This window comes from Lingula anatina, chromosome 5 (assembly GCF_051362555.1).
Source record: "Lingula anatina isolate TDL-2025a chromosome 5, LinAna3.0, whole genome shotgun sequence".
Classification (NCBI taxonomy): domain Eukaryota; kingdom Metazoa; phylum Brachiopoda; class Lingulata; order Lingulida; family Lingulidae; genus Lingula; species Lingula anatina.
The window spans coordinates 2,259,551-2,285,325 of NC_141771.1; the positions used below are offsets into that span (position 1 = coordinate 2,259,551).

Sequence of the window (25,775 nt, forward strand, 5' to 3'; positions counted from 1 at the left end):
GCGGGACAAGTGAAAGTGTAACACCAGACACTACCATAATACCGTTAATAACAAAAGTTACAGTGACGAGTGAAACTTTGATTTCCACTACTTTTTCAGGACCATCGACAACAAATTCTAGAGGTACAAGTGGAAGTCTGACTCCAGATACTACTGCAATACCGTCAATGACAAAAGCTACCGTGACAACTGAAATGTGGACGTCCACTGCTTCTGCAACACCATTGGCAGCAAATTCCCCTGCTACTTCTACGCACTCAACATCAAAGTCTAGTAGGACAAGTGAAAGCGTGACTTCCTCTGCTACTTCTACACCATCAACATCAAAGTCTAGTGTTACAAGTGAAAGCGTGACTTCCTCTGCTACTTCTACACCATCAACATCAAAGTCTAGTGGGACAAGTGAAAGCGTGACTTCCTCTGCTACTTCTACACATTCAACATCAAAGTCTAGTGGGACAAGTGAAAGCGTGACTTCCTCTGCTACTTCTACACCATCAACATCAAAGTCTAGTGGGACAAGTGAAAGCGTGACTTCCTCTGCTACTTCTACACCATCAACAGCAAAGTATAGTGGGACAAGTGAAAGCGTGACTTCCCCTGCTACCTCTACACCATCGACAGCAAAGTATAGTGGGACAAGTGAAAGTGTGACTTCCTCTGCTACTTCTACACCATCAACAGCAAAGTCTAGTGGGACAAGTGAAAGCGTGACTTCCTCTGCTACTTCTACACCATCAACAGCAAAGTATAGTGGGACAAGTGAAAGCGTGACTTCCTCTGCTATTTCTACACCATCAACAGCAAAGTATAGTGGGACAAGTGAAAGCGTGACTTCCTCCGCTACTTCTACACACTCAACAGCAAAATCTAGTAGGACAAGTGAAAGCGTGACTTCCTCTGCTACTTCTACACCCTCTACATCAAATTATAGTGGGACAATTGAAAGTGTGACTTCCATCAATACTTTTTTACCACCAACAGCAAAGACTGGTGGTACAAGTGAGAGCGTGTCCCCAACCACTACTTTAATACCATCAACAACAAAACCTATCGTGACGAGTGAACCACCAACAGTATATTTAAGCGGGACAAGTGAAAGTGTAATACAAGACACTACTTTATCATTGTCAACAACAAAACCTACTTACGCTGCATCTTCAACATCATCAACATCAAATTATAGTGGGACAATTGAAAGTGTAACTCAAAACACTACAGTAATAATGTCAACATCAAAAGGTACAGTGACGAGTGAAAGTGTGATTTCCACTGCTTCTTCAACGCCATCAACAGCAAATTCTAAAGGGGCAAGTGAAAGTGTGGATTCCACCGCTACTTCAATATCATCCACAACACAATATAGTGGGACAAGTGATAGTGAGAGTACCCCCGCTACTTCAGTATCATTAACAACAGCAAGGTCTATTGGGACAAGTGAAAGCATGACTTCTGCCGCTACTTCTACAGCATCAACAGCAAAGTCTAGTGGGACAAGTGAAAGCGTGACTTCCTCTGCTACTTCTACACCATCAACAGCAAAGTCTAGTGGGACAAGTGAAAGCATGACTTTTCCGGCTACTTCTACAGCATCAACAGCAAGATCTAGTGGGACAGTGACGAGTGAGTCTTCCCCTGCTACTTTAACACCATCAACAGCAAAGTCTAGTGGGAGAAGTAAAAGTGTGACTTCCACCATTACTTTTTTACCACCAACAGCAAAGACTGGTGGTACAAGTGAGAGCGTGTCCCCAACCACTACTTTCATACCATCAACAACAAAACCTATCGTGACGAGTGAAGTGGTAACTTCCTCTGCTCCATCAACACCATCAACAGTAAAGTCTATTGGGACAAGTAAAAGTATGATCCCAACCACTAATTTAACACCATCAACAGCAAATTTTACTGGGACAAGTGAAAGCGTAACTTCCGTTTCAATTTCTTTACTATCAACAGTAAAGTCTAGTGGTACAAGTGAGAGTGTGGCCACTCGTGCCATTTCAACACCACAATCAGCAACGATTACTGGTAGCACAGGGAAAGTGTCTACTGCAGCTACTCCTCCACCGTCTACAGCTGGACTTGGAATCTCTACGACATTTAGTTACACCGAAGAACCATCAACTCAAACCGACACTAGGACACCTACTGCCAAACCGAATATAGTTCCGATCATGCCGACGGAAATTACCCTAAGTAAGTTTGTTTGAAGTTCTTCATTCACGATTGTTTTGATATGCTATTAGAAAAATATTAGCTTTGCAAAACACAGTGACCTTTAATAAGTGGAAAAGTACCTATATATAGTTGTTTGAACTTAGTAGTCATGTGATGTAAGTAACGTCCTTTCAACATTTAGCCTCGGTCACAACCGGCCGTACGGGCTCTTACGGGCTGTTTGCTACCAACATTTGGATGTTGGGCATGTTCAAAATATTCTACGAATAGCCTGCGAACAGCAAGGCCGCAAGAGATACGCGCGTTGTGCAAGACGCACGTCGCAAGCAATGAAGGAGCAAGTGCCCTTTGCGTGTTGAGTAAGGCGCACGCAATCACAACTAACGAACAAAGTCGAGAGCACACTGGGAATGCATCGCACGTGCATCACCCCACGCCTCAGGCCTACCCAACTACCATAATCGGCACCTACGGATCAAGAATAAACCGGTATATCAGACCACACTACCCGTTTTCAAGGAATGTGTCAGATCGCATTACAGAGTATCATACCCTATCACAAATTTTGTAAGCCTACCTGTCATCCGGGTATCGCGCCTCGTTTTCGTCAAGTAGGAGTCGTATGAATACAACAACATGGAAATCGGCAATCCTCGGCTCATTCCGCCAGCTCCATACTATTGTCGAGTGCGGACACATCGGAGTAGTTCCGAGTAACAATATGGCGACAGACGACTCACTGATTATCGTCCAGAAAATATCTAACCCCCGACAGAATATGCTTCCGCTATCAAAATTAGGTCTACTTTTCTAAATGAATATATAAGTTTGCAAGTACCTATATACAAAACATCATTGGCTATGTTCGAACCTAAATTTTATGTTAAAAATTGCGGTATTGTCAGATTTTTAGCATAAACGGGGAAAATTGCAGCAGCGCATGAATCTAGATGAGATGCACTACTTTCCAACCCCGCTTTAGACCACGGTGGAAGTGAAGAACAAAAGATTCAGTGGATTTGGTGTAACTCGCATAACCGCACGTCTCGCATGAATGCGTTATAACCCGCAAATGGACCCGTGGTCTAAATAAGATAGATCCCTCGTCAGCGAGGGTTATGTAACATCCACTCGTGCTTCGCACTCGTGTATGCCACATAACCCTCGCTGACTCGGGGTCTATCTATTACTACGATCATCGCTATCATATCGCGCATCAGGCAAAATCGGTGTGGTGGCTGATACTCTGTAATGCGATCTGACACACACCTTGAAAACGGGTAGTGTGGTCTGATATACCGGTTTATTCTGGATCCGTAGGTGCCGAGTCTGGTAGTTGGTTAGGCCTGCGCCTGGTGTATAAAAGAAGTGCTCACGACGCACGCTCGTGTCTTTACAACGAACGTCGACTGTTTAAAATGTACAACAATTTTCAAAATTTTCAAATTTTTGCTTAGTTTCTAATATGCCTTCAAATGGCAAGAGAAAGAAGCTTACATAGTAGAAAAAAGGGAGGAGGAGAAGAAAGAAGAGGAGAACAGGAAGCAAAACTGACGTACGCCGTCAGTACATCACCACAAACGTGTGAGGCAAGTATGAAGCAAAACTGACGCAAAGGGCACTATTTCGCCGTGCATTACATTCCCTTCGTAAGTGATGAGTGTGGACCACGTACACGGGAAGCAAGACAAACTCAAGAAATGCCCCTTGCAATTAGCGTCCCTGCTTGAAAGGACATCTCATGTGGCCCATGCAACTCGCAAGGCAGACTTTCATCTACCTCTACGACCTCCACGGCCTCCACAACACCAAAAAAATCGCAGGGGACGTACGATCCTGATATATGATGCGTCCAGTTGTGACCGAGGCTTTTTCCATTGTTTTTTACGTTGTACGTATTTGACAGTTTTGTGCCAAGTTACATTTTGAGTTCATACTTTTTTCCTTTTAGAAAACACTGAAATTGAGGAATTAGACAAGAAAATAACATTAGCGTTGAGAATACCGAAAGCAGACTTTGACAGTCTCGAAAAAACATTCGAAAATGATAAAACAGATTTGGAAAATCAGGTATTTTCTTCTTCGAGGCCAAAGTGGGTCTATATAACTGTTCCCAACAATGACATATATTGGTTAATATTATATTACTTCGATATGTATTTTTTCAGTAATTTACTGTATATTAATGAGATGTTGACGCATAGATACGCTCTATCCCTGTCTATCTCTGTTCTATTAAATTATTATGATAAGGAAATTTGTCTATTTCAGTTGCTGGCTACGTTTAATGCGTCAGGAGTCGAGGGATTGAAAGGAGTGGAAATAATAAGGTTCAGGTAGGTTACTTTGCCCCTCTTTTTGTTTGCTATCTTAACGTCAAAATGCGATAAAAAAAGAAGAAAAAAAAACGCGTAACTACACAACACACACAATTCATTTTATTCACATCTTATACCTTTTAGGTACGGAAGCATTATCATTGACTACAACCTTATATTCGCCCTCAAAACTTTCTTAGGGCAAAATGGAAAAAGTAGTAAAACGCTGAAGACAATCGAGAACGCTCTGGTGAATCGGAACACAAGTTTAAATATAACGGTCAATGGGACTACCTTTTCCACAGACAAAAAATATAGTGCCTCTCAATTAGCTACAGGTGGGTACTATGATATTGGTGATCAAAACAATAATAACAAAATAGTATATTTTGCCTAGAAGATTAACAAAAAGGAACTCACAATATACCGTAATTAATATGCGAATTTTAGAGTACCGTTAGGAATACTCTTTGTGTGGTTGGTATAAATTTCCTGATAAAGAGTCTCTTGTATGGGAGATTACAAAATTTTACCTTAGGGAGTAACTGATTAAAGGTATTTCACCAATGACAATATGGCTGACAGATACAGAGACTCTCTAGGTTATGATTTGTCATTTCTACTAGCACTTGATAAGAATAATATATGTGATGGTTTACATCAACATAAATGTGCCAGTGTCCGTTTTGATTACTCTACACATACTTAGATCTATACTCCCACATTCAACCTTAAATGTAGCTAAGGTTTACTGGGACATTTATTTAGATTTACTTTTTATGTGAAAGTAGTTATCTTTCCCAACACTGCATACACCCGATTAGTACCTCTGCACTTTGTTTGGTTTACCATATGTTTATCGTAGATGTCACTTACATTTGTACCATTGCACAGTAAAATCAAGTCTAACGGACCCGTGTATACTCTATGATGATGTCGACATCTGCGAGCTTAGAACACAATCTCGTGATTACTCGTGTGTCCCAGAAACCAAGGGTATACGCTGTAAGCCGAAATGTGAGGGTCAAGACTGCAGTGGGCATGGACAGTGTATAGTGCGCTTCCCGAAATACGCCGCGGAGTGCATGTAAGTAATTATTGTTGTGAGGGACATATGTGTAATCTTGTGGCCAGTAAGAGGAAGTAAAGAGGTAGTAGCATCCACCATAGTTCAAGTGTTCCCACACGTGTATGTTTGTAGTCAAGAACAATATTCGAAAAAAGAATCCGTTCTGCAAAAAACGAATGCGGTGTTTTAAGTTCAATAAAATTAGAGTAACCAATGATAGTGATATCTGTCTAACAAAACTTCACAAAGCTTGGAGTAGTCATAAACATCATCTTTAATTTAAACGTCGCAACTTCCAGATGCAAGGTTGAACACACGTTCATCTCGACGACTACCTATACTGGACAGACTTGCTCAGAACCCAACCAAACCCTGACCCAAACTGGTATCATCATAATTACCACCACTGTTGGGGGAGCTCTGCTTCTGGCAGTCTTTGTACTGGTTGCGGCAGTGCTGCTACTCAGGCGAAGTTACATTGCTACGAAAAACAAGTAAGTATAAAGTTGATATATTTCAATTAAATCTATTTTCAAAAACTATCACTGGCTTAATGTAAAAATGAATTTCAAAAGATATTAAAAAGACAGTGATACCAATGTGCTAGATTTTTTAAACATTCGATAGTTCAAAATAAAAAAAACTTAATTTTCAAACCATTCGTGTACAGATATGGGCAGATTGAAAGTCAAGAAAAGCAGTCAGATTTGGATAATCAGTCAAGCTCTTCTTCCGACGTAGAAACTACAGGATTCCGTAACAGAGGGAATCATTTTTATCATGAAAACAAGGTAAGTATTTTTTTATAATAAACCATGTTTTGCATAAATCAAAAACGTGAAAAATTGAATAAGCAATCAAGTGTCATACAGCATTTTATACATTTTAATTCATTCCAAAATGATGGATCAGTTTATTATCTTGCCAATATCGGTTTAGTCAAAGGAAATAATGAAAATTTTTCTTCTGAAGCAATATTTCAAAAGTGAAAAGCGAAATTTTCATTTCCTTTTATGCATCATCTCCTGATACATGTAACATATAATCAATATTATATAACCGAAAAAAAATTAGATGGAAACTTAATGATACGCATTGGGTATACCGGCTCACTAAATTTAAGTATTATTTACCCTAGAAATTTATAACTGTCAGTATAACTCTTAAAACGGAAACCTGCACGTATGAAAAAGCCAATCATTTAAGTAATATTTTACCATGTATCTGTCTGCAGGTTAGGTGTTATAGTGTACTATTTGTATATCTACCGATAGTGACTCCTGCAAATGCTTATATGTACTGCGGGTAGTTCTAGTACTTTATAATTTCAGGGTTACGACCCTGACGTCGACGACGGCTTGGACCCCAGGCACGCAGGATTCCAAGTGAGGCTCGATCATATCGACCCTACCACAGACGTAAGTTGATAAATAAATCTTCAATAGAAGCAATGTTGTATGTAGTGACTATGTAGAGGCAGTGACTACATTTTGGTAGTTCATGTTGTGCATTTACACCTTGCTTTGATTCTCAAAGTTACTTAATATGTGAGATATCCAAGTTGTCGTCGAAATATTCGTAGGCGTGTTTGACAAGTCCCATCTAACATGAACAAGTGAAGCGCGGAAGACTAATCGGGTGTTTTTATATTATTTTCAGTACTCCATTAGGCGGCCAACCGTGTACAGCCGTCCTTACGGTCCTCACCACAAGGAAAACAAACCAAAATATACGTGAATATCATATGGTTACTACTGACACCTATCGGTCATTTTACACGATATCATTGGGGCTATGGATGACGGTAGTCTGTTTGAGAAATACTTGGAAACTTTACTTGAGCATGTCAGTTTAGGGTCAGCACAATTATAATGGACGTTATCTTTAAATTATCTCTAATTTAGCTGATATATATGTGTTTATAAAACACTAATATAAGTTGTTGATTCAATATTCATATTTGATTGAAGTATGATATTGATATAGATCTGGAATTGTTAAAAAAAAGCCTGACAGGTTGTTTTGTTTGAAGAAATTACTGGAGATCCAAATTTAGAAACGAATGTTTCAAACAAGTTCACTAAAATAAGATTCTGACATTACCCAAAGTATTACAATACGTCAAAATCATGCAATACAGCTACTGCAGAAATACGAGTGTTTGCATGAACGAAGTCTAGAAATAGAAGAATTACATTTCAAGAGGGGGCCATTGGCGTGATTATTTTTCAGAAATCGAAGAGGGGGGGTGGGCAGGACACCCCCTAAATCCGTCACTAGTCGTAGTCGTAGTAGTAGTTGTAGTAGTAGCATCATTGTAGTAGTAGTAGTAGTAAAGGAATTGAGAAAGCAGTTTATAAAGAAACTTAAGATATTATAAGAAGGATAACAAATACAAGACCCATGATGGTTGTAGCTGCATGTGTATGTGCATGATATGTCTAAATGGATATTGATTAGTAATGTCTGTCCCAAGTACCCTTCAGGCTAGACAATTAGTATTGAACTATATTTATCTTATTTAATATAGCCGTAGAGTTATAAAATGCTTTTATAATCTATAGCATCAATGTTAGTTGTATGAAGACTTGCTACGTATGAAGCAGGTAAATACAACTGTGTGTAATAAAAGTACTATTATTGATATTATAACGGGCTATTTATATTGCATCCAAACACGAGTTTATACATGTTTGTATGCTCAAGTATTCGTAACTGAAATAATGTATATATGAATCGGTTTATGCATAATTATCAAATTGAAAAGTATTAGATATTCAATTAATTAAAGATACTTGCTTATAGAGACTGGCGTCTCTGTCCAAATATTATCTACACGATACTAGCTCCACCCTTAGCAAAATGAAAAGTTTACAGCAATATTGCAGTGCCATTATACGCGTCAGAAATATACCTATGTACAACACCCTTAATACATTGAATGCATGCACGCAATTAGTAAATGCATGTTAAAGAGTGTGTGTGCTTGGTAGAAGTTTTCAGATTCTTTTTGCTTTTTTGCGTTTCTTATTACGTACTCATCAACAACGCGCTCTGGAAAGTTGTAAAATGAGAAGTGGCTTATCAAGAATTGTCCCTGAAATGATTTTGTTGACGTCATATATTGTTTCAAGCCTGGTTATTAAACTTTCCTGGTAATCTGCGTCAAACAGGATCCAGCCTGAATACTTTCTTTTACTGGGAATCTTAGGCCATCTTCATTTTTCTGTCGTGTTTGCATGGAAAAACACTACCAGAAACGTATCCCCTGTTCATATTCAACTCAGCCGGATAGTGATCAATGATCGTATAACATGGTCTTGTTGTGCAGGGTTACAACAAATGATGTGTACAACTACATGTACATGTACCGTGCAGAATTCACTGTAATCAAATACCTTTTTTTACAAAAAGATGAAGAATTATGATAATTCATAAAATAATAAACGTTGTTTATCTTTAAAGTATTGTTTTTTCTTCAGTGAACAGCTTGAAATAAAATGTTTTTTTTTAACCTCCAATATTTCCTTCATAACATAACACAGGTGATGAAATTCTTCTCTGGCGCTTTGTACTAAGTCTTATTTAACAATACAACACATTGGACGGTTTTAATATAGTTAAAACTAGAATGTAAACAGGATGTTAAGTGCATCAAGCACTTCAAAAACATTAAATTGTTTTGAGATTTTAGCTTTTAGCTTTTCCAGTATGTTTTTAGCGTAAACATGTTGTGTTTTTAGCATATACATTTAGTTTTGCCACCGACGCTGCACTTTAACCTGTACTTCCATTAATTTGTCATTCGTTTGTTGTTGGTTGTGTGATAAGAACTTGACATTTGAAATTAAAATTAGTCGTTTACTAGGTTGACAAGGAACGTTAAACCACCACCCTGAACTCTATTTTTATTCTTCTTCAGGATAAATTCATGCACACGGTTACGATGCTGGAGGGAGGGTTTACAACATTTAAAAATGTGCCTGTCACAGGTGATTTTTTTCCAGACAACTACAGGATACTGAGCCTTTAAATCAGTTAAAATAACCTATTGATATGACCATACTTGATAGCTAACTTGTAGTAAATATACCCTAAATAGCAGCTTGTGTATCAAAATCAAGTGATGGTAAGAATGTTGTGTGAGTGTGTGAGTGTTGGGGGGGGGGGGGTTGGGGGGGGGGGGGGGGCGCCTGTTTGTGTGGTTAAGGCAGGCCACGTGCATGTGTGAGCAAGCAAGGGGGTGTATATACCGGGGTATGTGAGGGAGTGGGTAAGGGGGTATGTCCCTGTGTGCACAGGTGTGTTTGTGTTTGATAGAGTGAATAGGGGGTGTGTGCACGAATGCGTTTGTAAACTCAATATAAATGAATATCAGATGCAATGAGGGATACATTTAAGCACGGTAATGCAAATAAAACGACATGCCTGAATACATGTGACCTGTACAATTACAAAATGGGAGAAATAGGTATTTGAAATGAAAAAAAAATATTTTAAAAGCGGTTTTAGTTGAAATTATTCACAAAAAACAGCACTTTCTCAGCATCAAACACTCCAAATAAACAATATCTATTTCAAATTTAACGTCTTACACGCGCCCAGTACGTAGAAATGAAATACTAAAAATGGCATTTATATCCCGCGATTTTAATATACCTTGCGTGTCACGTTACTCAGATACTAGCATATGAATGAACGGGTGAAAAAAATGTGGGAAAATTGCTCAACCTATACTTTCCATCGGTGAAGGCCAAGTGAGCAGGCGTACCACGTGACTGCTATAATTTGAATTAAAACAAGTAAATGCAGCGGACGATGCGAAGAAAAAACTTTTTTGCACATAAGAGGGATATAAAGCAGAAGAAAGCATGACACAAAGCTTGCGCGAATAAAAGTAGGATCATAATAAAGAGGGGCAATGACATGTCTACAGAGGTAAATTAAACGTTCAACGCTCAAAAACCTTGCATCGAATGATGCAATGACCACAGCGGTTTGGAAGCCCATATATAGTATTAGTTGTAAAAGTGAATGAATTGTGCGCACGCAAACCATTTTTGAAGACTGCTGAGCGTAAAACTGAACGCGAGAAATGGGCAAAAACAAAGTTTAAATTGCGTTTTGACGAATAATATATACATTTAATGTTGATGATTATTTTAGATAAACAATTTTAGACACCACTCATATCATCTAAACAACTATAAATGCCCCTTTAAGATTACCCTGGGATACTTGAAAAAGCACAGTGATGTAAATAATGCGACATGTCTGACTACCGATACATGTGACCTGTGTATATACGAGAAGCGAGAAAAGGATACTTAAAAAAAAATTAAACAAATCAATTTTAAGGTTACCTTGTTTGCAAAAGGGTTACTCTCAGTTATTTGGTTTTATTTATCAATCATTTTAATCTATAAAAAAAAGACATTTCACGCAACGTTATCGCTCGACATCAACGTGCAGTAGCATGGACCACCGAACAACATTACAGAACGGCAAAGAGTAAGACAATACACTTAGAATATGTGCAGATGAGCATTATAGGACCATCGAAACATAATTGAAAGACGCTGCAGTTGATGTTTGGATTTAAAGGTAGAGGCTGGGTATTAATCCCAGTTGTGTTGGCAGCCTTTTTTATCGTCATTGACATCTGCAAATAAACGCATAGTGATAATTTGTCAAATAGAGAAGATACACGTAAAGCTTCGCCTGGACTTAACACAAACAGGAATTATGTGAATCATTTACAAGGAATTTCGTAATGTAATTTATAACCACGCTGACTGCTTTATCTTGATAGATTGGCATGCTTTAATAAGATAAATGACCTTGTTTTCAAACGCTTCATTTAAATTGAAGAGAACATACGGGCGGGTGAGTTTTATACTGGACAAGCATACATGTATTGTATGTTTTAACATAACTAGACGTGGAATTAAAATTTTGTGAAACAGCAGTGTCATGTGCGGAAGCGTGTAAGGGTCACAACACCACACACGTGACGTTCGAGTGGTGTTGTGTCCCTTAAACTCTTCCGTAGTAAAGTAACAGCTCAGCATTTAAGATGCAAATTAAGTTAGAGTAGAGAGAAGAGAGTTGAATACATTGTCATAAACACAGGTAAATAAGCAACACGATGGTAAGGCACACATGGAGAGAGTCTCGCAGCCATTTTAGCATGTCAGTTTTACCACTGACCACGGGGGAGGGGGGGTCCCAATAACTATGTCTAGGGATTTTAACGTGTCAGAAACACCTGTGATCACAGCCTCGTTGATTCCCTCGTTCCAAGTTTTTTTTTCATTTTCGCCTGTGGTTCTCTAATATATGCCCCGCGTCCAATTGAATGCTCCATTCATCGATATAAACAGTTAGTTTACATTGACACATAGCGCTGTTTTCTCTCTCATCACTCCCCGAATATTCCTTAGAGAGCTTGAAACTGAAAAAAAAGTATACCCAGCCAGCCTAATAGCATACAGCAGTTGCCTGGGTCTACCCGCCGATAGTATTTTTAATATTAGTTTGCTGGTCATTAACTGCCGTTGTGTCTCAGCTGCTTACGGCGGATCCTTTTATGCCACATGCCAGATTCCAACCTTCCATGCCACCTTTTATATGTGCTTGTGTTATTTCCGGGGCTACTCTGGAATTTAGAGAAGATTGGTCGTTTGTAGACTCTGTTTTACTAATAAAACTATTTCCCTATTCCATCCAGATTATATAGAAAATCAACTATTACCTCCACTGTACACACACTGGACAATAGAAGTGTCCCCCCCCCCCCCCCCCCCCCCCCGAATCAGATTAATCAAAGTTTTAATGCCTGGTCTACTTATAATGTGACTAATGAGTATAAAACCACTGTACCATGGGATTGTATTGTTGATCTTTTTGTGAAATTTGATGTTAATAAAATGATACTATGAACATAGTCATTTATCTCCCCCAGAGTATTGGTTCAGTAGGGGTGCACTTCTATTACCCAGTGTGTGTAAATGTAACCTTTAAAACAGTAATGTCTATTTCCAGAAAGTCAAAATGTGTCCTGGAAATAATATCAACCAGATTGCCCTGTTTTTGCTGATTAGCACAATTCCTGAGGCTTCCAGCAGTACTTCAGCACCAACGACAACCGTTAGTAAGACAGTTGAATCTGTGACCTCCCCCGCTAATTTGACATCATTTTCAACGAAGTTTACTGGGACAACTCCAACTTATACTAATGAATCTACTAGTGCGCCAACCGTTTTACCCCCTGCACCAGCTAGACCACAGGGACCTGGCAAACCTACAGTGCAGATCAAGCCAGTGAAAATTGCTCTAGGTATAAAGTCGAATATGAAGGATATATATGCTGTCTTGAAGTATCCTTTAATTGCATTATTTATAAAATATCTGCCTCAATATTGAGTTGGATTGAAAGCTTATATTCCTGTTTATGTGATGTCAAGAAACATTCTAATGCATAATAATGTTTTGCTCATTTAGAAAACACTGAAATTGAGGAATTAGACAAGAAAATAAAATTGGCGTTGAGAATTCCGGAAGCAGACTTTGACAATCTCGAAGAAACATTCAAAATTGAAAAGACATATTTGGAAAATCAGGTATAGGGGCTGGCACATTTTAATATATTTTCTTCTTGGGGTAAAAGCATATATATTGCATTGTTTTCAGCATCCCTCAAAAAACTATGACACTATGTTGCGACGTATATTTATTCAGTTATTGCTTTGTATATTATGATACAGTGAGGTATGGTTAAGTATATATCTAGGCGTCTGTCTCTTAAGTCTCCCTCTCTTTCTCTGTTTTACTACATCAGTGCGCATATGGAACTCATCTATTTCAGTTGCTGAAAACTTTTAATGCGGCAAGAGTCGAGGGCTTGAGGAGGGTGGAAATAATAGCGTTTAGGTAGGTTACTTTGCCCCTCTTTTTGTTTGCCATCAAACAATTTTTTTCACCTAAAAATGTGTTTCGAATCCAATTCAGAATCAATCAATACATTAAGAAAACACAAAATAACCTTATAGTCCCTGCATGTTTTCAAATGCAAATGATGTTATAACCATGTGGAATGTTTGCAAAGGAATTAGATAATGGATATCTTTCTTGAGAAAAGTGATGTATGAAAAAGCAAACCCATAACCAAAGCAACAGACAATTTATTCTGGTCACATCTTATACGTTTTAGGTTTGGGAGCGTTATCATTGATTACAACCTAATATTTGCCCTGAAAACATTCTTAGGGCAAAATGGAACTAGTAGTAAAACGTTAAAGACAATCGAAGATGTTCTGTCGAGTCAGAACACAATTTTAAACATAACAGTCAATGGAACCACCTTTACCACAGACAGAAATTACTCTGCCTCACAATTAGCTACAGGTGGGTACTATGGTAATGGGAAAAATAATAGAATAGTATGGTACTATGCAGAAACAGACGGTAATCAAAGCACCTCACAGGCAGAAGCAATATTTATGTGTACAATAATAATAATAATAATAATAATAATAATAATCGTAACATGTCACCTACATTTCTTCCACTGCACAGCAAAATCAAGTCTAACGGATCCATGTATACTATATGATGACGTCGACATCTGCGAGTTTAGAACCCAATCTCGTGATTACTCGTGTGTGCCAGAAACCAATGGTATACGCTGTAAGCCGAAATGTGAGGGTCAAGATTGCAGTGGTCATGGGCAGTGTACAGTGCGCTTCCCGAACTACGCTGCAGAGTGTGTGTGAGTAATACATGTAAAAAGGGCAGACGAGTGGTGGTCATAATAATTAGTTAAAATATAGTCACACCTACTGTTATTACTGCCTCTCATTTGTTGTGGAGATAAGACACAATGTTTGATAATACATTCGTTTCACAGCATTGAATTGCAGTATTAAACATTCAGTTTAGTCTAGTTATAACCAAAGGTAGAGGTATGTATCACTAAGGAATGTTTACGAAAGGTGAAACAGTCACAAAACTGTCATGAATAATTAAAAGGCTTCATCCTACAGGTGCAAAGTTGAACACACGTTCATGTCGACGACTACCTATACTGGACAAACTTGCTCAGAACCCAACCAAACCCTGACCCAAACTGGTATCATCATAATCACCACCACTGTTGGGGGAGTTCTGCTCCTGGCAGTCTTAGTACTTATTGTGGTAGTGGTGATACTCAGGCGAAAGATCAAAGTGATGAAAAACAAGTGAGTATACATTATACAGGAACATTACATATATTATAAAGGAAAAAATATAATTATTTAACTAGAATGATAAGATAAGAGTTTATCTAGCCAATTATAAAAATCGGAAATCGTTTTCCTTTTGGAGCAAGAGTAAAAGTAATACAATTGATACATTAAGAATTTGGTTTTGAGATCAAATTAAAATGTGTCACTGCACTTGGATTAAAGCTGTTAAAGAGTGTTTACTGCCTTTAAAAGTTAAAAGTCTACTATTGCTTGGTAAAAACGTAAAAAGTGATGGTGCAGGATAAGAAGAGTATTCCATGGTGTTGACAGTTCTTTTATCCATTCTGTTTTTAAAAATATCATACAGCTTGGGTACACACAATATACCATAGAAGTGTCACCCCTACTGAACCAATTCTTTGGGGGAGATAAATGACTGGAATGATATGCTCCTGGTATCATTTTATTAACATCAAATTTCACAAAAACTGACCAGGTATTATAACTACTCAAGATCTGCTTACTTTGATTATTGATTACTTGATTATTATTTGATTACTCTGATTCAGGGGATGACACTTCTATTGTCCATTGTATGTAGGTCCTGTCGGATAATCTTGCTTGCAGTTTTCACAACGTTGGTTAGTTTATTTCTTTCCTTCCCAGTTGTTTCGCTGTACTATATTGTAATTCCGTACGCAAGGACGCTTTCAATTACACACCTGTAAAATTAACTAAGATAGGCACGCTATCAGTAAAAGTTCTCAGTGATCTTAAAAATACAGTCTTGGACGTGTCTTCTTTACACCCTTCCCGGTGTAATCTTTCCAGTTACTATTCAGAATTACTATTCAGGTGTATACCAAGTAGTTTAAATTCCTCTACATGATGTACCCTACTAACTTCGACATTACCAATGGTGAGTGGTGGTTGTACATTCTGATTCCTTCTAAAACCCACTATCATTTATTTGGCTTTAGCTACGTTTAAAATAAGATCATTACTCTCGCAACACCTTACCACTGACTCAACAGATTTTCTATGTGTACTCTCGTCATTATCAGTAACTAGCCCCACAAGCGTAGTATCAATCTGCAATCTTTAAAAATTCCATAACATCCCCAGATATGCGCTGCATGAGGTCACGCTTAGCCCATTGCGCATGCGTGCACTTTTAATGAGTTGCTAGATTGCCATAGGAAAATGAATGGGTTCGCGATTCGTGGGTAATTCGTGATAATTGACAAACTAACGACCTGATGCCGATAGACAGCAACGATGTGCTATGCTTCAAGCAACTCCTGACCAAATATCGTTAGGGTTTTTAAAAAAATTCTGTTGTACACACGTACTAAGAAGTTTGCCGTGTATTGCCTAGCCTACCCTCAGCAAAACGCACATATTTTCAGAAATAGTGATTTTAGACGGTAGATTCACTCAGAAACAAAGGCAAACTAATTCGTTGCCGATAGCACCAGCAGATAGCAGCACCATACAGAGTCTGATTAAAACTTTCATGGCAATTAAAAACTTTTACCACTGTACAATGGAGTCCAAAAAAGCACTTGGCACAAATGTGAAACTGCCCAGTGCAAGGCCAAGAATTCAATCAGTATTTTCAATTATATTATCAGAGTCTACATAAATTGACTGACAATATCACTACTCAGTATTTAGCTAATCTCTTAATCCAAAATTCCTATCATCATTTAATAATAATAATGCAAAATTCTTCTTTCAGATTGCTATTTATTTCAAATTTTAATGCTGCAACTATTCCAAAATAATCTTGTAGTAAAGGAAAAATACAAATAAGAAGTGGAAGACTAATTTTACCCACATTATTCAATTATTTGAATATAAAAAGAATAAGATCACGATTTTACAAATTAAAATAATCTTTCATTAACTCTTTCATGAATAACATATTAAACAAAATTAAAGTTATAAATTAAAGTGGTAATGGCTTATTCTGGAATAAATGACCTCTGCACATCATCAGTACCTGACTTGGTACAGTATAGTTACTACTTGGATACAGAGTTAGATTTAATAATGTAACAATAAGAACAATATATATTACAATAAACTCCTCTGCACATGTCAGACGCTTGTTAACATGAACTAACACTACCTGACAATGGGCTGAGCACTTACCGTACTTGGATTAAGAATGTGTACATTTACCCCGTGGACCATTTGAAGATTACACTGCGATTAATGCGGTGGAAAATACAATAGAGAGAGTGTATAATGATAGGGTCGCTAAACGATTGTTGAAGGCATATAGTAACTAGCCTAATCCCCTGGTCGCCTGGGTAGCCACGCCCCCTTAGAGTACTTATGTAAACAAACAGTCTCCCGTACCGAACTATCCTTTTGTTCAACAGCTTCGCGCGTGCAGCTGATTACGTATGTAGTGACACTATAGCTAACTGCATATAAATTTGTGCTAGCTGTTATTTGATTCATTCTGCTGTGTCGGATGTTGTGGATCAGCCCACTGGTTCGTCGACTTATGTTTTTCTGAAGTTTGGTGGTGCAGATTTTGAGTGCTTAATTATTTTCCCTCCTTCTAACAAGAGAAAGGGGAAGGGAGATAAAAAGAGAGAGTGTCAAATGAAATGGGTAATGAGTAATACATTACATTAAATAAAGGGACTCGCGGTGGAAGAAACGATAGACTGTTTTGCATCAAGGTATGCCATTATAATCCGACATGGCCCATAACATGATCCATAACATGACTCATTGTTGTATGCCTTATATTTGTGCCGACTTATATTTTACTCTCGTTCATTTCGTGAAACTATTTCCTTGAATAAAGTTTTGCCTGTATAAATTAACTTTGTGACATGAAGTAATTAATAAAACGCGCCTGTTGAAAAGGGGGCTTTTCGTAACTAATAAAGGTTCACTATTCAGAAAAATATCGTCGCCGTTCGTCGCCGCTACCTTCAGGAAAGCGTACCCTCCGCGTGGATCACCGGCATTTTTGATTATCTGACAAATTAGCGCAATTTACGTTTTAGCTAATAATTCTGAATTTACTAATATTTTGGACTAAATTCGATGTCAGATTCATAGCAATGACGGAGAGCCGCCAGAGTAACTGTTTAATTTTCTAAACTAATCAAACTAGAACGCGTGGCGATAAAATGTGTCGCTAGATCTTGTAAACATTCAGTGAAATGCACCTAGTGACTATATTCAATGTGCCGTCACTTAATTCCTTTCTCGATTTCATTAATTGACGATAGTAATTGCAGATAACAAGGAAGAGGAAATGCTGAAGACAAAACAACGTCGGGTCTTTGTGTGACTTTCTCCCTAAACACTTTTTATGTTGCTGTCAAAGCAAAAGGAGTCTAGATAGCGATTATTTAAACCACTGCTGCTGCTTTTGCAGGTAGACTTCCTCGTTTATCATTTAAATGCTCCCCTCCCCCAGCAGACCCAACTTGATGCATGTACGTCTTGGTAGCTATAGTACAGATCTTGGTTCAAGTAATGAAAGGTTTAAGCACAAAACGATAATTTGAGGCTATTTTTTCATTCAAGACAAAATAAAGTATCTATGGTGTGTGACAATAGGGACTTTACAAAGCTTAATTTGTCCTTAAATATATATTCCAGTAGCATAGGCGAGCGATGTAATTGTAACCTCAACTTGAGGTATCCTCGATGAAAGCGGAGTACAAAAATTAACTTTTTTAAATATAAATTACAACATGCTGTACAATGATGTTGAGACTAAAGGGTTTAATGGACTTCTTTGTCTTAAAAGCAATTCATTTCAATATTAAAAGAAACAGTTTCTTCGGGGAGCGCGGGTACAGTTTACGTCAGGTGATTCGTTAAAGTCGAGGAGTGTTTCACTATCAAATGTGTAAATCATATATGTCATAAAACACTATAAGAAAGTTTTTTGTTACGATCTGCAACATTTGTTCATTTATATAGCAGGGCGAAGTTAAAGCCAGAGGTAAATAGAACCTAATACCGTAATCCTCCTCGTCCATTTATTTAAATCGTATCAAAACGTTTGATACACAATGTTCATTAAATTCATAATTTTGGCGATTTATTAAAACCATATTGGTACATAAAAGTTTAAGATTAGCATAAGTTAAGCAACAACCAGTATGAAGAACAACACCCTTTTTAAATGAGGCAAGACACCCTCTTCACACTGATTATAACCTTGAGAAAGACATTATGCAACTTAAGGCAAAGGAGTTATGCAAAGTTCTTTCAACTCGTGTGTGAATACAACACTTTCTTTGTCACTTTTACAAGACAATGGAGGCGAGCAAGTAGAGTAATTACAATATACAATAAAAAGGACATTAGTATAGAAAGCTAACTTCGGGTCAGCCCTTTGGTTGTTCGAATGAAAGAGATAGATATCGCGCCGCGACTCCCTTTATTAAACCTTCGTGTGATTGTGTAAAAGTGTGAAAGACAGACAGCGGTCTTTAGTCGCTGTTGATATTGTTCGCGATTAATATTGAAGTATAACTCCTTCGCCTGCATGTAAACGTGTTACTTTTCCTCATGTTCACTATATTTCTTTTAGTTGGTTCAGACAATGGGATGAGATCGATAAAAGTAAAGGTTAATCTAAACACTATTAGATGCGATTTTAGTGAAATGACTTATTAAGTGATGTGCATGTACCAAGCATGTTTAAATTCTTGAATTTCTAATTTGTTAAATCTTTCATACACGGCCTCATATATGTATTACTCTCAGGCCTTCGATATTATTGTGTTGCACGGGACTCCTGGAAACCTGAAGCACAGTCTTGTTATCCTTCATTCAGTTTTATGGCTGGGATGAACACTGCGAAATAGAAACAGGCTTTACTTAGCTTTACTTGATGCACGACAGTTTAAACAAAACCAGTCTGCAAGGCTTGCTTTGATTTGGCGTTAACCTTACACTGGGTTTAAAAGAACAAATATAAATATGTTCGATGGATTAAATGCCGGCTTTGTTATATTTTAACTAAATGCGTTCATTTGCACAGTTACACAGATAATATTTTTAAGTTGTCTGTCGTTCAGCACGCATTATAGGCGAGTAGCTAAATAGTGACGGTGATCAATCCAAGCTCAATCTTGGCAAGTATCGTTTACAAAATAGATCATGTTGAATAAACTTAATTACGCTTTAATTAATAATCAACACACGGTTCGGTTATTGTCACTTGAAAGCTTTTGATCAAAGACGTTCAATGAAATCACAAATTATTTGACGATTAAAAAATGGACATGTTCAAGGGGCAGTTTTTGTTTCAGCTAAAGGGACTTCAGGTACAGGTAGAGGTTTCAGTTACGTGTTTCATCGGATGATAGCATCACGCCCTAGGTCTAAGCGAGTTGAATAGAAGCTTTTTATCCAAACATCCTATTCCTAACTACTGAGTTAGGACAAAGGTCTAGTAACATGCACTGTGCAATTACTATTAAAGGATCAGATGCATACTTGATTGTTTTTCCTCTGGTGTCGCACGTATGCATCCTTTCTTGAGTGATCTAAAACAAGTCGCTAGTGTACCATGTTTCTCACTGTAGCAAAATATGTTCGACATAATTCTGAACGGCAGCCGGAAACACAGTAATTGTATAGGCATGCTTTAAGCTTGTTCGAGAGATAATAACAGTCGGGTTTAACAATAGATAGCGAGCTATAGTAAGACCCCCTCCTCTTTAACTGATGATTTACACTTTTAATTGACCGTACTTTCGTATATTGTATGATCATACAGCCAGACTTCCCCCTGTTGCACGTTGTAGTTGGATTGTCATTGCGCCTATGTCAATGCACCTCATTTAATTTCAATATTATAATATAAGCATAATATAAGTAATATGTTATTTCCTTATTCCTCTTTCATTATCATTCATGTTTTATAAATACTTGAACGCTTGAATGCAGATATTTCAAATTAAAACGTAAGTACATAAATGAATTATACATTTATAAATTAATGCAATAGGAATTTTTTGAGACAGATTGATGCTGACGCTCATGCATTTCAACCAAAGAAACAATAATTAGTTCAATATTTGACTGCGGAAATTTCATATAGGATGAAATAACTGATAACAAATTTAACTAGCAGTTTGTTAGCAACACTAAAAACCAGCTGCGCGTGCCAAACTAGTGAACAAAAGGACAGTTCGCTTCGCGTGGCACGCCTTAGCACGGGTTTAGCCTCTTCAATCTATAATCCTATCGCCGCAACAAACAATAGGGACCTTCTGGCTGATGTATCCTGCTGTTGATTACACCTAGTTACAGCGGATTGTCACGCTCGCGCTGGGCCACAGAAACCGGCGTCATGGGGTTCACTCGTATTAAGTATTGTGTTATTCCACCTAAGCTATTGTGTTTGTGCGTTCGAATTTTGAAGGGATTTATACGGCCCTCCATTGTTTGTCCGCCCCCTTCTATTCACAAGATAGGGATTAAAACATTTCGAACGATGTTACACCGGTGTACAACGGAAACAAAATTATTCCGACCACTGTACATGTGTATCACAGAGTCTGTGTGCGATGCCATTGTTGTGCTGTGATTGGCTAGTTGAGTCACGTGAAGCCCTACTGTAGCGCCCTCGCGTATCGCGTGAATGCTGCGCATTTCTGGCCATGAGAAAAGTTCCGTCGCTAACACTAGTACAATCATAAGTAAAATGTTTGTTATTTGAATTGAACCGTCCGCCAGTTAATATATTTAAACAAACACCAATAGAACTTTAACAGACAGTGATGATGAAGCATAATTTTATTTTGATAATTCAACAGTAGCTTAAAGCTCAAGCTATTTTTTCTCATTCGATTCCTAAACAGTTGTGTTGAAAATCAGGAAACGCAACAAGATTTTGATAATCAACCACGTTCATCTGACGAGACACAGGAATCACGTTACATGAAACCATATCATAATCATGAAAACATGGTAAGTCTTTTTCATTTTGAAGAATAATTTGCATAAATGAGAAAATAAAAGTATTAACATATATAATTATAAATAGTAAGTAAATAACGACTGTACTATGATTAAATTTCTACATTTTTATTCATTCCCATATGGTGGATTATTATCTTATATAGCAAATTGATTAAGTCATGCCAATGAAACCTCTTGCGAAACAATATTCTTAAGCTGAAAATGTTAAAAATATTTTCGCTTGTATGAATGATCTACAGACTTGACATTTAATATGGAATTTTTTAGTTTTAAAGGTATACCTAGGTGAAAATGCGTTCTTTTTTCAAAATATTCAGATTTCATATAAGACATCTGACTGGAGAAGTGTGAAGTCAGGTGTGTCGCTGCCAATAAACTGACTACCAAGTCTGTTGCACTGCTGCCTTGTGTAATATGCAATGATTTAATTGGGCAGTGCTCATTTGGGCTGGTCAAAGCTTGGCTTTGGCAAAGCATGGTTCTGTCAAAAAAGTATCCATATATTGGCAAATACTGCATGGAAGAATTTGAAAGTTTGCATGCAAGCGGTTTTGCAGTGCGTAAAACGAGTTAAGCAGTGTTTTACAAAATTGTTTAGCTGTGCCAGAATGGCGCGAAAAACACAGACATTGCCAGACAGATTATTGTGTCAAACGGAACGGTCTACGCAGTTTTATAGAGTTATACCCAGTTTGATGCACTACACAGAGACCACGCCCAATGCATCGACGTCTTACCACCAGGGTACAGGACTCATTGTACTTCAGGATATGCTGCTGCAATAAAACCAAAACCACCCAGGCCGTTTTGAATGAGGGGCAAATTGCATCGACGTCTTATCACCAGGGTACAGGACTCACTGTCCTTCAGGATATGCTGCTGCAATAAAACCAAAAGCACCCAGGCCGTTTTGAATGAGGGGCAAATTGCCACCAAATCTTGTTTTTCAAGGCTCTTAGCAAACACCAAACTGGTTTCAGCAGGTTAGAATTCCAGGCGACCCATGAGGAAGCCACAGTAAACAGAAAAGCACCCTAGTCAGTTTCTTTAATGAATTAGGGACCATGACAGTTTCTGGGTAAAACACTGAAACCGCGTGGCTTTCTTTATTGAGGTCAGATTTCACCTGTACCGCCAAACTGGTCAAAACAGAGTTTACAGACTTTCTATAGAGGCCTACGACTAAGCGTGTGCCACTTATTAAGTGACTAGGGTCATTTACAGCGTCAGTATTTGGAGTGGATACCACATCGGTGCAAAAACACCAATGGTAGGCTTCGATGAAAACCTGAACCAGATCAAATAAAGGAATAATCTGGGAACCACTTGACTATTATTTGATAGGGGGCACCTTAGGAACGATTTTAGGCTGCAGGATGAGCTTGCCGGTTCACACAGAGAACTTAAAATAGCAGATGACTAACTGAACCAAGGGAATGAGTAGCTACTTTGGTCATCAAAATCGCCATATTTGAACCACATAGACAATATGTGGGTAGGTTATTTTTCGCCGAATCAACGGCCTGCGTGTCCTACATCAAAACTGAACCAAACCGGACAACTGTTAACCTTATTCTAGAATTTTATTCCAGATTAAACTCTAAAAACCTATCATAAGCAATGCCTTGCGGCTTGAAAGCTCTGGTAGCAGCAAGATGAGGTCAAGCGTAACAGAGACTGTTGCTGTGACTAGACACTGACATGGGGGGGGGGGGCTTTGTGGGGCGTGTAACTCTTTAAAAGACAATAATTATGAAAATAGGAATATCCAAAACATCGCTTTCAATGGTTGTCGTATGACTTAAAATAGGCGATGTATTTTTGTTTGCTTCACTGACGAATTCAGTTAATGAACTGATGTCACAATGACATCGAAGAGATTATCAAAAGTTATTAAACACGATTTTAATCATTATTTTCATTTATCAGTCAGCAAAATAGGAAAAACACTGATGAATTATGTTTTGGAAAAAAATATTCCATATTAAATGTCAACTCTGTAGTTAAAAGCAACAGGATACTACCGCACAGCCAATAAAATACAAATTACACGCTGCGACTCACTAGCTCTTGAACTTTCTAAATACAGATACCTTATAATGTAAATTATCTTTAGCGACCACATGCGTTATATCCATGTTGAATATTGTTTACTCTAGAAAATATGATAGTCATGAAAATATAAACTCGGAAATATATGGAAAATTACCAATCATGGGAGTCGTTTATTATTAATATATTTTTTTTTATCTGGCCATATGTAGAGCGAAGCGTGATAGCTGATATTTATAAACGTGTCACTATAGTGACTTCTGAAACTAATGTAGGCCTACACCACGCCTATACAACTGGAGGTGCCTATTTAAGCTTGCAGCTTCCTAATTATTCAAGGGTTACGGTCTTGATATTGAGGACGACGTGGACCATCAGTACGCGGCACTCGAAGTTAGGACTGATTACACCGTCCCTACAATAGACGTAGGTTAATCAGTATTTAATGTGTTACTTAACACTTTAATCACAATGTTTTGTGTAATATCACAAGTGAAGCTGCTGCCGTTCTACCGTGTACCTTGATTTGTTATCTAGGGTGTTTTTACATGTGAATGTATACAGCGCTGATACACGTGTTGCACGATTTTAAGAGATAATCATTATTACCTTTATTATTATTATTATTATTATTATTATTATTATTAATAATAATAATATATGTATGCACACACTCATTATTGTTGTTATTGTTGGGATATAGTTCATTCCATGGTGACATTTATCCACATTACGCAACAGCATGAGATAACTAGTAGCGTGACATGGACGGCTAACCATGTTATTATTTGTTTTCAGTACTCAACCATAGGGCCGACTGTGTACACTCGCCCTTACGTTCCTCACCACATGAGAAGGAACGCAAGATTTACGTAAATTTTACTTAACTGCTGCACGGAATTGAACGCAATGTAGCCTCTTCAAGTTGTGCTTTTAATGGTATCTATCATTAAATGAATAGACTGGTGTATCAGGAATATAAACATCATGTTCAGGAGATCATTCAAATTTATCTGATACATATACTATTATATCGTTATTCAGAAATGACAAACGGTATAGAATAGGTCAGAACTGAGAAAATGAACAGTGATTGAAACAAGCTCATCCTACACCACGCAATTGTGATTTACAGTGAGAGTTGGTGACCGTTAACTGAAAATTGGGAATAAGTCGTTATTATAAACATGACAGGTAAAGTATATTGATAATTGCAATAGAATAATAGTTTGTACAGTGGTGTACTCAGGACTATCCATTGTATGTAATTAAAATTTCTACTAACACATATTTCGTGTTTACACCCTAATTTAAATTAAAGAATACAAGTAACACATGGATGCTCACCTAGTTTAATTGCCGGCGATAATATCATCAGGACTAGAAATATAATCCGGTGAGTTATTCATATAATTACTTGTAGCAGTCAGATTCTGTTCAAATTACCTTGATACATGTCAAACTGCACGTCTTTAAAATGAAAATAAAACCATGGGTTGATCTAGCGTTCAAATTATATATAAAAACTGAATTGTTATAAAAGTAGACATGCCATTAGGTTATCCATAAACACAGGACACCCGTTGTTTACGCCATATTTTATGATAACTCGTTTCTCTCTTTTTTACATTCAATGTATCATTTTCAGATTGCAGTAGCGGTGATACTTTTTGGTATTTTAGTATATAAAAGATGTATGGTATTGGGCACAATTTTTTAAATATATTATAAACTGCACATGCTCTTTCGAAGAAAAAGTTACGAATCTCTAAACATCTCATTTTCAGACACATTTGTACATCGATCATATATTCTAAAGAACCATCATAACTAAGTAGCGTCTTCATTGTCTTGGAAGCCCACACAACAATAAATGACTATGTTTACATTTAAAGACAATTATGTTCAACTTGCAAAGTTGAAGACGTTAGGGGATATACAGTGAAA

General features: G+C 37.6%; 4 protein-coding genes and 1 long non-coding RNA gene across 5 annotated transcripts; all 5 read left to right on the forward strand.

Moving 5' to 3' along the window:
- Positions 1 to 194: 194 nt before the first annotated feature.
- On the forward strand, positions 195 to 2,213 carry LOC147761465 (uncharacterized). The gene has a single exon (XM_087013189.1). The coding sequence runs from the start codon at positions 195 to 197 to the stop codon at positions 2,211 to 2,213; it is 2,019 nt and encodes a 672-aa protein (XP_086869315.1).
- Positions 2,214 to 4,157: 1,944 nt separating this feature from the next.
- LOC147761466 (uncharacterized) lies at positions 4,158 to 4,815 on the forward strand. Its single transcript, XR_015334463.1, has 3 exons — positions 4,158 to 4,251; positions 4,453 to 4,517; positions 4,644 to 4,815. It is a non-coding gene; the product is annotated as an uncharacterized LOC147761466 (long non-coding RNA).
- A 258-nt stretch (positions 4,816 to 5,073) lies between these two features.
- Positions 5,074 to 8,220, forward strand: LOC106158709 (uncharacterized). The gene is made up of 6 exons (XM_087013190.1): positions 5,074 to 5,101; positions 5,394 to 5,586; positions 5,868 to 6,062; positions 6,239 to 6,359; positions 6,900 to 6,986; positions 7,228 to 8,220. The coding sequence occupies exons 1-6, from the start codon at positions 5,074 to 5,076 to the stop codon at positions 7,303 to 7,305; spliced, it is 702 nt and encodes a 233-aa protein (XP_086869316.1). The 3' UTR covers positions 7,306 to 8,220.
- Positions 8,221 to 11,323: 3,103 nt separating this feature from the next.
- LOC147761467 (uncharacterized) lies at positions 11,324 to 13,504 on the forward strand. Its single transcript, XM_087013191.1, has 4 exons — positions 11,324 to 11,454; positions 12,613 to 12,907; positions 13,072 to 13,190; positions 13,436 to 13,504. The coding sequence occupies exons 1-4, from the start codon at positions 11,404 to 11,406 to the stop codon at positions 13,502 to 13,504; spliced, it is 534 nt and encodes a 177-aa protein (XP_086869317.1). The 5' UTR covers positions 11,324 to 11,403.
- A 1,114-nt stretch (positions 13,505 to 14,618) lies between these two features.
- On the forward strand, positions 14,619 to 25,026 carry LOC106169211 (uncharacterized). The gene is made up of 4 exons (XM_087014259.1): positions 14,619 to 14,807; positions 21,656 to 21,764; positions 24,168 to 24,254; positions 24,627 to 25,026. Exons 1-4 carry the CDS (start codon positions 14,635 to 14,637, stop codon positions 24,702 to 24,704), a joined length of 447 nt encoding a protein of 148 aa, XP_086870385.1. The 5' UTR covers positions 14,619 to 14,634; the 3' UTR covers positions 24,705 to 25,026.
- The last annotated feature ends 749 nt before the right edge of the window (positions 25,027 to 25,775 follow it).

What these genes read in the sequence shown, in the direction of transcription:
- LOC106158709 (XM_087013190.1), top strand. Translation starts at nt 5,074, where the DNA reads ATGGCTGACAGATACAGAGACTCTCTAG. An exon ending in AAATACGCCGCGGAGTGCAT is followed by an intron (nt 5,587 to 5,867) that starts GTAAGTAATTAT and finishes CGCAACTTCCAG; the next exon opens with ATGCAAGGTTGAACACACGT. An exon ending in TACATTGCTACGAAAAACAA is followed by an intron (nt 6,063 to 6,238) that starts GTAAGTATAAAG and finishes ATTCGTGTACAG; the next exon opens with ATATGGGCAGATTGAAAGTC.
- LOC147761465 (XM_087013189.1), top strand. Translation starts at nt 195, where the DNA reads ATGTGGACGTCCACTGCTTCTGCAACACCATTGGCAGCAAATTCCCCT.
- LOC106169211 (XM_087014259.1), top strand. Translation starts at nt 14,635, where the DNA reads ATGTCGACGACTACCTATACTGGACAAACTTGCTCAGAACCCAACCAA. An exon ending in ATCATAATCATGAAAACATG is followed by an intron (nt 21,765 to 24,167) that starts GTAAGTCTTTTT and finishes TAATTATTCAAG; the next exon opens with GGTTACGGTCTTGATATTGA. An exon ending in ACACCGTCCCTACAATAGAC is followed by an intron (nt 24,255 to 24,626) that starts GTAGGTTAATCA and finishes ATTTGTTTTCAG; the next exon opens with TACTCAACCATAGGGCCGAC.
- LOC147761467 (XM_087013191.1), top strand. Translation starts at nt 11,404, where the DNA reads ATGACCTTGTTTTCAAACGCTTCATTTAAATTGAAGAGAACATACGGG. An exon ending in GCCAGTGAAAATTGCTCTAG is followed by an intron (nt 12,908 to 13,071) that starts GTATAAAGTCGA and finishes TTGCTCATTTAG; the next exon opens with AAAACACTGAAATTGAGGAA. An exon ending in AGACATATTTGGAAAATCAG is followed by an intron (nt 13,191 to 13,435) that starts GTATAGGGGCTG and finishes CATCTATTTCAG; the next exon opens with TTGCTGAAAACTTTTAATGC.